The sequence below is a fragment of the Xenopus laevis genome, chromosome 5L, assembly GCF_017654675.1.
Source record: "Xenopus laevis strain J_2021 chromosome 5L, Xenopus_laevis_v10.1, whole genome shotgun sequence".
NCBI lineage: Eukaryota > Metazoa > Chordata > Amphibia > Anura > Pipidae > Xenopus > Xenopus laevis.
In genome coordinates this window covers 90,421,742-90,436,106 of record NC_054379.1, presented here as the reverse complement: position 1 = coordinate 90,436,106, position 14,365 = coordinate 90,421,742, and the positions used below count along the sequence as shown (strand labels likewise).

Genomic DNA, 14,365 nt, shown 5'->3' with positions numbered 1-14,365 from the left:
GGTCGAATAGTCAAACGATTTTTATTTTGAATCGTTCGATTCGAAGTCGAAGGTCGTAGTCGAAGGTCAAAGTAGCCCATTCGATGGTCGAAGTAGCCATATTCGACCATTCGAAATTCGAACTTTTTTTCCTCTATTCCTTCACTCGAACTAAGTAAATGGGACCCACAATGTTATTAGAGCATTTCCCAAAGAAAACCAAAATGACCAAAATGAAAAAGGCAGATATAGCATCTTCAAATAGTATCTGATGTTTATATTAACAGCAAATACTGTGAGTCACATTTAATTATTTTGAGTATAGACAACCTCATTGTTAATCTTATATAAGGCAATGTATGTCCCATCTTTTTTTTCAATCCACCTGGGCTCCTAGTCCCCAACTTAAAAATTCCAAATGCCTCACAACGATTAATAGTCATCAGTCACCATGTCTGACTGGAATAAGGACTTTTTCTATAACTTGTACATGTAAATATTTTGCGTCACTGTTGCAGCAATGTGCATAGTGCTTCCCCACTGGGGATTCTCTATTCAGATTCTCATTAGCAGATAAATGCTTTCTGATAAAACTTTTTAATCTGCTTATGCTACATCCCATGTATTGGATCTGACACTTATCACACTGTTACAGATACACCACAGATCTACTACTATTAAAGTGCCCTTTTATGTCATATTTCTCACCATTAGTAGTCCCTGCTATATCTAACCACATATTTTCCATTTCCCACAGTGACTTTTTTGCTGCACCGCCTATCTTTAATAGCTTGGTGACAAATTATAAGACAAAACTGTGACCTTCTGTGACACACATTTAATTTCAGTATCTTTCAAAATATTTTTACATTTTTGATCACCATACAGAATTGGTAAGTATTTATTTAAAACAGCTTTAACCTGATTCAATTCCTTACTGTATTCAGTGGAAAAATATAGTATATTGTTTCCCTTACTTTGTCTATCTTGTCCTTTATCTTAAGATGACACTGATTAAGCATAGTTGCCCTTGCATAGGCTTGCTGAATAATGTTTTGAGGATAAGATCTTGGTAAAAGTTTTTTTTTTTAAAAACATCAGCATGTCTATAGAATGCATTATCACTTAAACAATTCCTCCTAACACAGAGAAATTGAGAATATGGTATAGCTTTTATTGTATGATATGAATGACAACTTCTAGCATGCATCAAAGTATTGACGGAAACAGCTTTCCTATAGATCTCACTTTCTACAAATTTTCCATGTTCACCTATCAATGTAATATCTAAAAAGTACATTTTGTATTTAATCTGACTCATTGTAAAGGACAATTTCATGCTGTTATGATGAAAATACTGCAGAGAGGCTTCAGGAGACAGGAGACCAAGTTTCCATATCAGCAATCAGTCTCTGTAATGACCATACCATATTACTTGGTCCCTGAAGGGGGAAGCACCTCCAAATATGCAGGACTCCTCCCACCAACCTATATAGAGGTTGGCACATGAGGGGGCAAGGGCTACCCCCATAGCCATCCTACACATTTAGAGGTAGAAATGCCCATCGAACATAAAGTAGTTATGTTTAAGAAAAAGTTCAACACACTCCCCCAAAAAGTATCTTAAGTCATCAGAATAATCAGGAAAGTATGTCATGAAATGTTTCACAGATGCTTTGCCTAATTCATGGGGAATGCTAGGTTATAACAATTTAATGTCTAACGTTATCCCAACATATTGTTTATCCCACATTACATTATGTAACTTCTTTAGGACATGTGTGGAGTCCCGTAAATATGAATCCAACTTAATTACAAATAGCTGAAGAGATTTGTCAACCCTTATAGAAAGGACCTCCAAAAGTGAACCTATACCTGCCACTATGGGAATGCCAGCAAGATTATCCAGTCCCTTGTGAACCTTAGGCAAATGGTGGAATATAGGTATAATCCAAAAAATATGACTTTGGAGAATCATAGCAGCCAAACTGTGTAAATATGCATATAGGTATCACTGGATTAATTTTCTCTAATAATAAATTCCACCTTGGCTGAAGTTAAAATACCAAGTAATACCCCAAGGGACACAAGTGCGCAGTTAATGTAATAAAACTTCTTACGTTACGTAAAGTTGTTACGTTTGTTCCAAAGATTACGACATCTTCAAGTACTTCTTAAAAGTGGACAATGGGCAATGAAAATTCACAATGCGCAATGAAAATTTGCAATGCAATAACAGTTCAAGGAAGAATATTACATTGTGAGATGTGAATTTTTATTCTTATTGGTGAAAAAAGTTTCTCTCTTTGTGACTTTTATTACAGTCCACCTTTTATATCTTATTACTGAGCAGTTGTTACTGTCTGTAGGTTCATTGTTATTTCCTAATGTTAGCAAAGCGCTCTTTGTTTGTCTTGATGCCACTGGGAAGTCAGCCATTGATCAGGAGGACAGATTTTTTGTATACATTATGAAGAAATCATATTATGTAATGTCGGTGTCTTGCTGTCAGAATATAAGTGGTTGTGTCTAATAGCTTTGTGATGTCTTGGTATCTTTTTTGTTACGTTTTTAAATTAGCTATGAAATATAATAGAAAGCCCAAGAGCAGGTTCCTTTTAAGCAGAACTTAAAGACATACAAAAGACATTTGTATTTCCACCTTATATGTTCACTTCAATATAGTTGATAATAAATGTTTCATGTAATGTCATAAATCATCTGTAAAATGTCATAGGGGTCATATATATTCAGTAAGACAGTTGGAAAACTGCAAAAGACAGACACAATCCACCATTTTTTTGCACTTTGACTCCCTACTTTACAGAATTGCCATACTTCGGAGCACAGTGGCAGTAAATGTCAAGGGATCTTTAAAGGAAAACTATAACCCCGAACAACGTAGACCTCTATAAAAAATATATTGAATAAAATAGCTCATGTATAAAAACCTGCTTCATGTAAATAAACCATTTTCATAATTATATAATTTTCTAGTAGTATGTGCCATTGGGTAATCATAAATAGAAAATTCACAGTTCAAAAAATAAGGGGCACCCTTTGGGTCCTAGGATTCAGGGTGCACACAAACAAAACATATGTTGGGCCACATGAGCCAATAACCAGACAGAGTTCTGTCTTTTGCTTCCCACACTTCTTCCTGTTACAGTTAGAGCTGCAGTATTTCTGGTCAGGTGATCTCTGAGGCAGCACACAGACCATCACGAAATGGTGGTTCAAGACAAGAAATGTAAAAGGGCAATATTTACTTACATTTATACAGTATACCAGTTTGGTAAGATTCTGTAATATGCCACTTAATTTGATATAATCTGTTGGTTAAGTATTCTTTTTAGGGGTATAGTTTTCCTTTAACAAACATTACCTATGGCCATTGATCCTTCCCTGGTCTCTACGTGAGCTCCATATTGTGCCTTTTCTTCATCAAACATCCATAGACACTGCAGTCCTTTTATGAATTAATATTCACATTTTATTTATCAAGTACTATGTTTTTGCATTCTTAGCCTGTTTCCGATATATTTATCCTTATTTAAATTATTATTTATTTTATTGTATTTATCCTTATTTATCCTGTACCTTTAGATACAGAATCTGAGCCTCTTTTCTTAATCTCTTCCCTGTATTAAAGATAGCAAGTCATTATTATAAGTAGATAATAATAGGTAGATTTTCATGAGCTGCTTTCAATTATTTGCACTGAATCTCAATGGACATTTCACAAAACGAATGTCCAAAGATTTAGTCTCAAAAGTAGCTTTTCATTTATATGACTAAGAGAAGGAATTCAAGTACACTTCTATTGTTTCTAGTGTTATAAATTACTCTGCATTATCTCTAAGAATGCCCTGATAACTCTTGATGTAGTAAACAATGTCCACTCTTCTTTCTACAGCTTCCCAGCCTAGATGACCTGATCCAGTTTTCTAATTGAAAAATGAAGAAAAAGTACCCCACTAGCTTCAAACTCGCTCAGCAGTCTCTAATGATTTAAACCTACCTAATTTAAATAGTCACTAATGTGTGCAAATTTGCTAATAACTTTATATAGATACCAAAGTGCTTGTGCTAAGATTAAATCAATTGAAATTCATTGATTATAATTTAATTAAATAGTAGTAATACATTTCATTCGGTTCTATATAAAAGTTTCAGAAAAACATTGGTACAGTGTACAGATGTAGTAAACAATGTCCACTCTTCTTTCTACAGCTTCCCAGCCTAGATGACCTGATCCAGTTTTCTTCCACAAGCATCTTCAAATCCATTGATTTCTTTTCATATACACTTGTCATTGCATTGCTCTAAAGGCCAGTGGGCATAATGTTCCAACTAAAGAACAAGTGAGTCCTCCCTTCTTTACATCAAAGATGACCAACATGACAACCTCAAATGAAGATCTTTGAAGTGTAGTATAAGAGCTACAGTTCATATGAAGAGGTATATCTCAGTTTCTACATTGTAACCTCCACTATTCAGTATGATTCTTGTTCCCAAGACAACAGAACAATTCTATATATGACCCAAAGTAGCACTGTTGTATGATTGATCTTTCTTATTATTGATTCTACCCACATCTCTACACATTTTATAAATGATGACATTTTGCATTGAATCAATATAGTTTTGACAAGTTCACATTTAGCAAAGCACACCATTAAATATATAGAACCTTTTTCTTACCTTCTGTCTGGAGTACAGAATAAATGAAGGACTACCAAACCCAAAGGCAAACAATTTATAATGTATACTTCAGAAAAACTAGAGATAGATACATATGGATTTCTTATGAATGGAAGAACATCAAACACATGTCCTTAGCATGAAGAGTTAATATCCTAATATTGTGTAACCAAAGGCAGGAGCCTGGGGTGCGGAATTCAAATATTTAAAGGTGCCCCACACAATTCTCCCATGTCCAACATAGGTCTATTTCTGAGTTTCTTGGTGCACTTCTTGTCTGTTCCTCTGTTCCTTGACCCCAGCCTGTTCTTGACTACTCCTGTGTTGCTGCCTGAACTGACCTTTGCCTGTATTGGACTATTCTTCTGGATCCTGACTGTGTACTGCATTTACTGATTGGTTTGACCTTGGCCTGTGTCCTTGACTATGATTTGCTCCCCTGTACTGCATCATCTGATTGGTTTTGACCCCAGCCTGTTCCATGACTACGCTTTGCTCTATTCACATTCATCCTGTTGCTCTTTAAAGTTCCCTTTTCTGCACAAAACTATGATTTAAGACCTGGCAGCATCTGAGGAGCAGAGGGTTCCTCTGGAAGCAAAAGGTGGCTTTTATAGGCAGAAGCATGAGCCGTGATACTTAGGGGCAGATTTATCAAGGGGCGAATAGTAAATTCGAATTTTCAAAATTCACACATTCGAATGAGAGATTTATCACACCTCGTCCATGGAAACATTCCTAATTCGAATATTCGCCACCTGCCAAGTGCATGTACAAGTCAATGGCAGAGGTCTGTTGAGCCATTTAGAGATGTTAATACATTTTTTTTCAGAGAAAAACTTGATTCTTACAAATTGAATATGATTCAAATTTTTGGGATGGAACCATTCAATCAAATATTAGACATTCAAATGTTTTCTTATATAACCTCCCAGTCGAATTATGAGTATATTTGAATTAATAAAATGAACATGGATTCGAAATTCCACCTTTGATAAATGGGCCTCTTACAGTCATTAAAACTGTGACATTCTCAAGTCATCAGTCACCTGTTTGTAAATGCCCATATACCCACACATTTTGTCACACTCATTTACATCCTCATTAAAGGGGTTGTTTACCTTCCAACAGTTTTCAGTCATTTTCAGATAGTTCACCAGAAATACTTTTTCAGTTATTTTCTATTTTCTATTTGTGACCGTTTTTCTAATATTGAAGTGTTAAGTTTAATTTTTCACCTTTTTATGTTTCTGAAGCAGCTCTGGGAGGGCGGGGGCGGCAACTCTGTAAACTGTTCTAAATTGATACATTTAGTTGATACATTTCTTATCTTTGTCCCTGCTGAGCAGAATCCCTGAGTTTCATTAAAGGCAGCTGTTAGAATTGATACAATAGTTGCTAATATTCCACAGATGCTGCTGAGAAATTTATCAAATAATGTAGCAAATAGTAACAGTTCAGAATCAGGATTTGGATTTCTGAGCTGCCAGACTGAAACACCAGAATGAGCAACATTACAATTTAAACTTGAATTTTGCAAAAATGATAAAAAAAACAAAAATGAAAAGCAATTGATGAAAGTCTTTATTTCTGGAGAATAATCTGAAAACAACGGAATTGATAAAAGTGCTTGACTACTTGAAAGGGGTGGTTCACCTTTGAGATAACTTTTAGTATGATATAGAGAGTGATATTCTGAGACAATTTGCAATTGGTTTTCAGTTTTTATTATTTGTGTTTTTTGAATTATTTAGCTTTTTATTCAGCAGCTCTCCAGTTTGCAATTTCAGCAATGTGGTTTCTAGGGCCTGAATTACCCTAGCAATCATGCAATGATTTGAACAAGAGATCAGAATATAAATAGGAGAGGGCCTAAATAGAAAGATGAGTAATAAAAAGTAACAATAATTATAAAAGTGTAGCATTACAAAGCATTTGTTTTTAAATGGGGTCAGTGACCCCCAATTTGAAAGATGGAAAGAGTCAGAAGAAGTCAAATAATTCAAAAATTATAAAAAAAAGAAAAAAATTCAGACCAGCTGAAAGTTTGCTTAGAACTGTGGCCATTCTATAACATAATAAAAGTTAATTTAAAGGGGAACCACCCCTTTAATATACAATTCTTGGGTTCTGAGTTCAGCTCCAGCTGGACATTACGTGCAAGAATTCTTACATGTATGTTCTTCCTATGTCTGTAGAGTTAATTTTAGTGTAAATTGTTGAGTAAACACGACAGTGCTATATATAAATTATATTACACTAAATTTGTAACAGTTATACTAAAATGGACTACAGATATTGCATGTAATTATCTTCCTGGCTTGCAACCTAGAAAAGAAAGCTTTCCATGCCGAAACAAAGATATATTTATAATATTAGTGATATGATATGTCACCTAACACAAAATGCTATATTATCAGCAAAATAGAAACCTAGCATTACAGCTGGAGTACAGGTACAGAACACTAGTATGTTTTCTTGACATTTTCACAGTTTTATTCACAAATGAAGCAATTAAGTATACTAGGAATATAGAAACACCTGTAAACTAAAAGAAAGGTTGGCTTTCTGGCACAGATCCAAGTTCAACAAGAATTTATTTTTCAATACATTGTGGGTATTGTGAATATTTCTATTACAGTTTTAATAAGCATTTCTGACATGCATACTCATCCCATTTGTACCCACAGTCAGCAGCAGCTCACCTAGCAATATATTTAAGCTGGCCAAATAAGTCAAAGTCATCCTACGCTCAATTTTCATCTGATTCATTAAGAATTCTATTGCTTCATTATACATTTTACAAAGGGACTAAGTTTTACCTGCAACTTACTAGCTCCCACCCTTCCCAGCTATAGTCAGGTGATCCCAGTGGTGTCTAATAAAAGGGCAGCCAAGTTTGGGAGTTTTACTTTGAAAGCAGCTAGTAAGTGGCAGGTAAAACTTAGGTAAAACTTAGTGTGGTCACACCCTCATTGCACCCCCGCCTAATGGTTTTAAAAAATAGTGGTGAGCACAACTTTCCCTTGTTTGTTATAGGTAAAACTTAGTCCCTTTGTAAAATGTATAATTAAGCTATTTAATTCTTAATGAATAAGATGAAAATTGAGCATAGGACTGGCCAGATATGGGATGACTTTGACGTAGTTGGCCAGCTTAAATATATTGCAATATATGGACAAACAATCCCTGTTTTGTTTAAAGGGTAAGGCATTTTTCAGTAGCAGTATGCACAAAATGTCTCTGTCTTAAATATATTGATAATGGGTTGAGTGCTGAGGACTCTTGCATTTGTCTATATGTATTTTGTGGTCACAGCCTCATTGCGCCTAATGGTTTTTAAAAATTAGTGGTGAGGCACAACTTTCCCTTGTTTGTTTTATATATATATATATATATATATATATATATATATATATATATATATACATATCCAAGTCCATTGATAGTTTTAGCAAAACACAGAGTCAACATGTAAATCTGGAAATGTGTGAAGGAGGAGAATGGTGCTACAAACATGAGATTACTGCACTGGTATTTTTTATGATCTAAAGACATCAATTAGACATACAAGTTTGGGAGCACCAGCTCTGCATCTTGTACCAGATTTTCGAACCCAGCAAAAGGCGCAGAATAAAGCCAGACACTCAATAGAAGAGCTCTTTATGTAAAGATCTACATAAATGACCCCTTTGTTAGTACATAGGATGCTAATTACTGTACATTTTGAATCCTCTGCCTGCTAGTTCGACACTTGTACAGAGAGGGACAACAACATAGCTACTGTAGCTCTCAGAGGCGCAGCAGTTTATTCTGTTTTGTTTTTTGTCATTTGACCAGATGTGACAAACCTAATTGCAACTCAGTAAAACCAAGCCCTGTTTGCTTTAACTGCATTGTCTCTGTCTACATTAGTGGGACCTCAAGTTTGTATAACAGTTAACCTGTTCCAAAGGACAAAGATCAATTGTGCTCTGTCTGCATCAGAACACTGCTGTGGCCTCATTATTTTGATTCATCACAAATAATGTATAAATATTATGAAATATGTCATTGTGATGCTACTCAACTGTTTTGCATTTGCTGAGGCATCAGAGGATGCAAAGATCATTGACAGTGCAGACGTTTATGTTATTTTGCATTTTGGCTTTTAGTTGCATCTACAGTATCTCCCTCAGAGATATGCCTTTTAGTTAGATCAAGATGCACTGATTCAACAGAAAAATACATAGACATCATTGATTTGGTGGCAAATACCTATTGATCAGCCTGTTGATCAGAGAAAGTTCCATGAGTCTACAGATGTTAGCACACCTGATTAAGTCAACATCCTGCAGAAGAGTCATACTAAAGTATCAGATTTTAACCAGTAAGGGGCAGATTAATCAAAATTATGATAATAGAACTCACCACAGAAAAACTTTTCCAGTTTGCTGCCCATTTTTCTAATCTAGTTCTAGTTCTGCAAAACTTAGTATCGTCAGCAAGAAAATAAATGGTACTTTCAATGCCCACCTCCAGGTCATTAATTAACAAGTTGAAAAGTAAAGGGTCGAGTACAGACCTCTGTAGTTCTCCACTAACAACACTGGTCTAATCACAAAATGTTCCATTTACCACCATTCTTTGTAATCTATCCTTTAGCGGCTAAAGGTATAAAGTTTAGCCAGTTCTCTATTCAATTGCAAATACTATGTTCCAGGCCAACATTCCTTAATTTAACCAGTAACCTTCTGTGCTGTACTGTATCAAATGCTTTAGCAAAGTCTAAGTAAATCACATCCAATGCCATGCAGAGTCGAGGTTCCTGCTCACCTCCTTCTAAAAGGCAATTCAATTTGTTTGGCAAGATCAGTTTACACATAAAACCATGCTGGCACAAACTCACAGTATTATGATTGCAATGAAGTCTACCATTTTATCCTTCAATCCCCCTTCAAAAAGCTTTCCAACCACTGACATCAGACTAACCAGCCTATAATTTTGAGGCTGAGAACGGGATCCCTTTTTGAATAGCGACACCACATTCTCTATGAACCCAAACCCTTCATTCCTACACCAAGACTTTAGCCACAAATTTTACTCCATAATAGGATTGTTCTCCCTCTAATAAGGAAGAATAATACCTTCGTTTTTTCAACTTGTTCTTCCTCTAATTAGGATGAATTATATAATTTATAATAATTTGATTTACAGTATTTGAGTAAAATAGAGTCTATTGGAGAAGGCCTTACCGTAATTCAGAGCTTTCTGGATTCCAGATAATGGATCTGTACGTCATGTCAAGAGTTGTCAGAGAACTGTTAACTTATTGTAAAATGATATTTTATCTATACTTAACTATAAGCCTAATTGGACACAAAAAGAGGTTGAAAATGCTCATCAATCAAAGGAAACCATTCACTCAGATTTCATATTCTTTGTATACAATGGCTTCTATTATTTCCTTCTATTATTATATTTTTTATTATGTTTTAAAATTCCCATTAAATATGAAAACATAGAACACATCACAGTTATGTAGCTACAAATATTTTGGTGTAAAAAGGTGTTAGCTTGAAAAATGGAGGGTAAAAAAAGTCACAGCTTTTTTTATCAGTTTTTACCAAAGAATGGATTCTATGCCTGAGCCTGTCCTGATGTTAATAAGTTACACCAGGTCTGAGGTAGTGTAAAATTATAATGTTGATCTGAGGTTAAATAAAAATACACACCAGTATAATACTAATGCTTTGTTCTAGCAAGTTGAACTTTGTAATGGATTCAACCTACTAATTTCAGCAATGGCAGTGGATGGTGTTAAATCACACGCAGGGAGAAAGACACCGTTTTATAAATGCACCTTTTGCACCCTTTTTGGTGAAAAACTTTTTACACATCTTTATAAATATGGCCTTTAGTATGACACTGATATTATAAGACACATTGCTGTGACATTCTTATTTCTAATTTTTTACTTTTTATGGCTTTATATTTTGTCTTTTCTAATGTGAAATTTAAAATGCTTTTTGGTTATTTTAACTGTAATTTTTTAAAAATATCTTACTAGTCTTTTCAAGCACTCTTCTAATTATCTTCCAAACTGTCATTCAATTCACACTGCTTGGTTGCTAGGGTAAATGCTACCCTCACAGGCATTAAGTACAGATAACAAAGTGGAACTTCAGCTCTGAAAATTACCAGTGGCAGCTTTTAGGCACAATTACTTCCAGGATAGGTCCTAATTTTGAGCTTGTGGTTTTTATAAAAAAGCTCACAAATGTCAGATTGCTTCGTTTTAAGTTAAATATTCCTTTGAATAAAGAAACCCAGAAAAAAATGAATATTAATTTCTTATACAGGTTCATATAACTTTGCGATGCTGAAAAAAATGGATTTGAAGAGTTCTTTTATTAATGGATTCTGTGTCTTCTCATTGTGTCTTTCAGAATTAGCAATGTGTAAGAAGAGAAAAGAAGCACAGCTACCTAGTCAGGGGTACGGACCCAGTATTTAAGAAATGTTTCTAATGAAGATTATGAGCACAGTTAGAATGCATGTAATCTAACTGCTTTGCTCTCTGAATGAAGAAGATGAATTGTACAAACTGCACAATCAAATCAAAAACAGTAACTGAAAAGATGCTAATTTCCATAACTCTGGCTGTAATAACCATTCTGACGACAGTGTTAAACTCTGCTGTCATACTTGCAATTTGCACAACCAAAAAATTGCATCAGCCAGCAAACTATTTAATTTGCTCGTTAGCGGTAACAGACTTTCTCGTTGCAATTTTGGTCATGCCTTTAAGCATAGCCTACATAGTTATGGATACATGGAGCCTTGGCTTCGTCATATGTGAAATATGGCTCAGTGTTGACATGACTTGCTGTACCTGTTCAATCCTTCATTTATGCGTCATTGCTTTGGATAGATATTGGGCAATTACTGATGCGATTGAATATGCCAGAAAAAGGACAGTCAAAAGAGCTGGAATTATGATAATAACTGTGTGGACGATTTCTATATTTATTTCCCTACCACCATTATTTTGGAGAAACCACCACAACGTAAACATTCCTACCCAATGCATAATTCAACATGACCATGTTATATATACCATTTACTCTACATGTGGAGCATTTTACATCCCCTTAACTTTGATACTTATTTTATACTATAGAATTTACCATGCTGCAAAAAGTCTGTACCAAAAAAGAGGGTCAAGCCGACACTTGAGTAACAGAAGCAACGATAGTCAAAACTCATTTGCCCACTGCAAACTTACACAGACGTTCTGCGTGTCAGAATTTTCTACTTCAGACCCCACCATGGAATTTGAGCAGATTAATGCATCTGTGAGGACTCCTCCTTATGATAATGATATTGACATGTTTGGAGAGCGACAGCAACAAATTTCCAGTTCACGAGAAAGGAAAGCCGCTCGCATTTTGGGACTCATTTTAGGTGCTTTCATGTTAAGCTGGCTACCATTTTTCATTAAAGAACTTGTGGTCGGACTTAGCCTATGCACTGTTTCACCAGAAGTGGCTGACTTTTTGACATGGCTGGGTTATGTGAATTCACTCATTAACCCACTTCTATACACAAGTTTCAATGATGATTTTAAGTTGGCATTTAAGAAACTCTTCAGGTGCAAAGAACACTCTTAAGTATCACAATGGATGTGCAAAATTATTGCCTTAAGGGTGAAGATCTTTCAAACTGCCAAACTATCTTTTGGTTAAGGGAATGCTAAGTTCTTTTTTTTTTTGGTTGTTGTTTTGTTCAATCGAGTCATTTACACAGCAGTCTTCTACCTCTGTTGTTATTTTCGTGATAAATATCAAATAAAATGTTTAATGAGTAATATATCTTAGATCATTTGCAATTGGAGATTGAAATTATATCATCTGATATTCTCTCTGACATCTAGCTTTGGATACTGTGTACAATTATAAAAAAAAGTGCAAATAGGATGAAACATCCATAGTTTAAGTTTTGTAGTAATGGTGTAATGAAAGTTTTGGAGTTCTGGCTCTTCATTGGATCTATCTTAACATAACATCATAACATTTCTTTAATAGAATTTAAGTTATAAAATTGAGACTTTCCTCCTTAAAATCAATGCCATTAAGCAAAAATTATTGTTTCGCTGTAACAGCAAAATAATATATAGAAAATGTAGAAAAGGCAATACATTAGGGGAAAGGCAATGACTGCATCGCTGGTAAAACAAGGCTTTAAACATTTTGTCCAAAATTACTGACCACCTGCTGCAGTCTATAAAGGCCTGTCAAAAAGGGCCAAAAACATTGGAATATAGCCCCCAGCTAAAAAGGGCACATATATCCAAAGATATATTCCAAAACATTCTTTCAAAGTTTAAAAAATTATTCTTTATTTAGCATAAATATTAAAAAAATAGGCATACAGACCAATTGATGCTCTGCCTTACGTGTTTCGTACCCCCGGCACTTATTCATAGGCATTACTGTTGTTCTATTTGGTCACAAAATTTATACCCCAGGAGATCCCTCCCCAAACATTAAAACCAATCACGTGTTGTCACCTCACGTCTACTCTTAAAGCAACATACACAAATTCCTCAATTTGGTCATATTAACATTACTTTTCTGCCTATACTCTGTTACATCACAAAATCTTTACAATAAATGTATTAGGGTACCCGATTCAAACAATTTTGCATAGCAATCACTGCCATATAGTCTAGGTCAGGTTTTCTTTCCCAATAACATTGTATATATATATATATATCACGTTGTTTTAGTTTTGATTGCCCTATATCACCCTATTCCTACCTCATTATAGGTTTAATGTATTGTGAAATGTGGGAATCACTCATGACAGCAGGTTACCTTCAATTAAGCTTTTTATTGTGTCACCACACGACATGTTTCGGGCCTGTTGGCCCTTTTTCCAACAGGCCCGAAACATGTCGTGTGGTGACACAATAAAAAGCTTAATTGCAGGTAACCTGCTGTCGTGAGTGATTCCCACATTTCACAATACATTGGATTTATACAGGGTGCCAGAGACGGAGCATCCAGGGAACCATCACAAGAAGTAAGGCACAAAAGCTAATCAGTGTAAAACCCTCTGTTATACTCATTAGAGGTTTATCACCTCACATTATAAGTTAAGTATGTTAAGCATGTTACATCAAATTCGTAGTTTAAATCAAGTGGCAAACGAGTATGTAAATAAAAAATCCAAAATAATTCTCTTTTTGCTAAAAGCCCTGCCAGATCACCTCCTCTACTCCCCAATCTCACCTTTTCTATTCCCTGTACAGAGAAGCATGACAAATCACTTCTATTACATTGCGAAAAATGTCTTGTTATATTACTTTTTTCAACCGCTTTTGGATTTTTTATTTGACTCAGGTGTTCACGTATCAGCTCTTTTAGTGTTCTACTTATTGTTTTTGACACATTAAACATGTTACCAAAAAAACCACTCTGGATGTATTACAATTTATATAACTTCTTATTTTAAACCTGGTATTAGTCACAGTAGACTTAAATTCTTTTGAGATTTTAATATGCCTACTTTTTAATATTTATGGTAAATAAAGAATACGTTTTTAAACTTTGAAAGAATGTTTTGGAATATATCTTTGGACTTGATTTAAACATTTTGTACAGAATAATAACACACACAAACATACATATGTGTATAT

At 34.8% G+C, this 14,365-nt stretch overlaps 1 protein-coding gene across 4 annotated transcripts in view; it reads left to right on the top strand.

Moving 5' to 3' along the window:
- htr1e.L (5-hydroxytryptamine (serotonin) receptor 1E, G protein-coupled L homeolog) overlaps positions 1-12,532 on the top strand; it is a 57,959-nt gene extending 45,427 nt beyond the window's left edge. For 3 of the 4 annotated variants that reach the window (XM_041563032.1, XM_041563031.1, XM_018263409.2), the window contains exons 3-5: positions 737-872; positions 3,896-4,440; positions 11,112-12,532. In XM_041563032.1, coding sequence (XP_041418966.1) covers positions 11,247-12,335 — 1,089 coding nt within the window. In that variant the 5' untranslated portion in view covers positions 737-872; positions 3,896-4,440; positions 11,112-11,246 and the 3' untranslated portion in view covers positions 12,336-12,532. The remainder of the gene's footprint in view (positions 1-736; positions 873-3,895; positions 4,441-11,111) is intronic. The other variant, XM_041563033.1, reaches the window with a different exon arrangement.
- Positions 12,533-14,365: the final 1,833 nt, after the last annotated feature.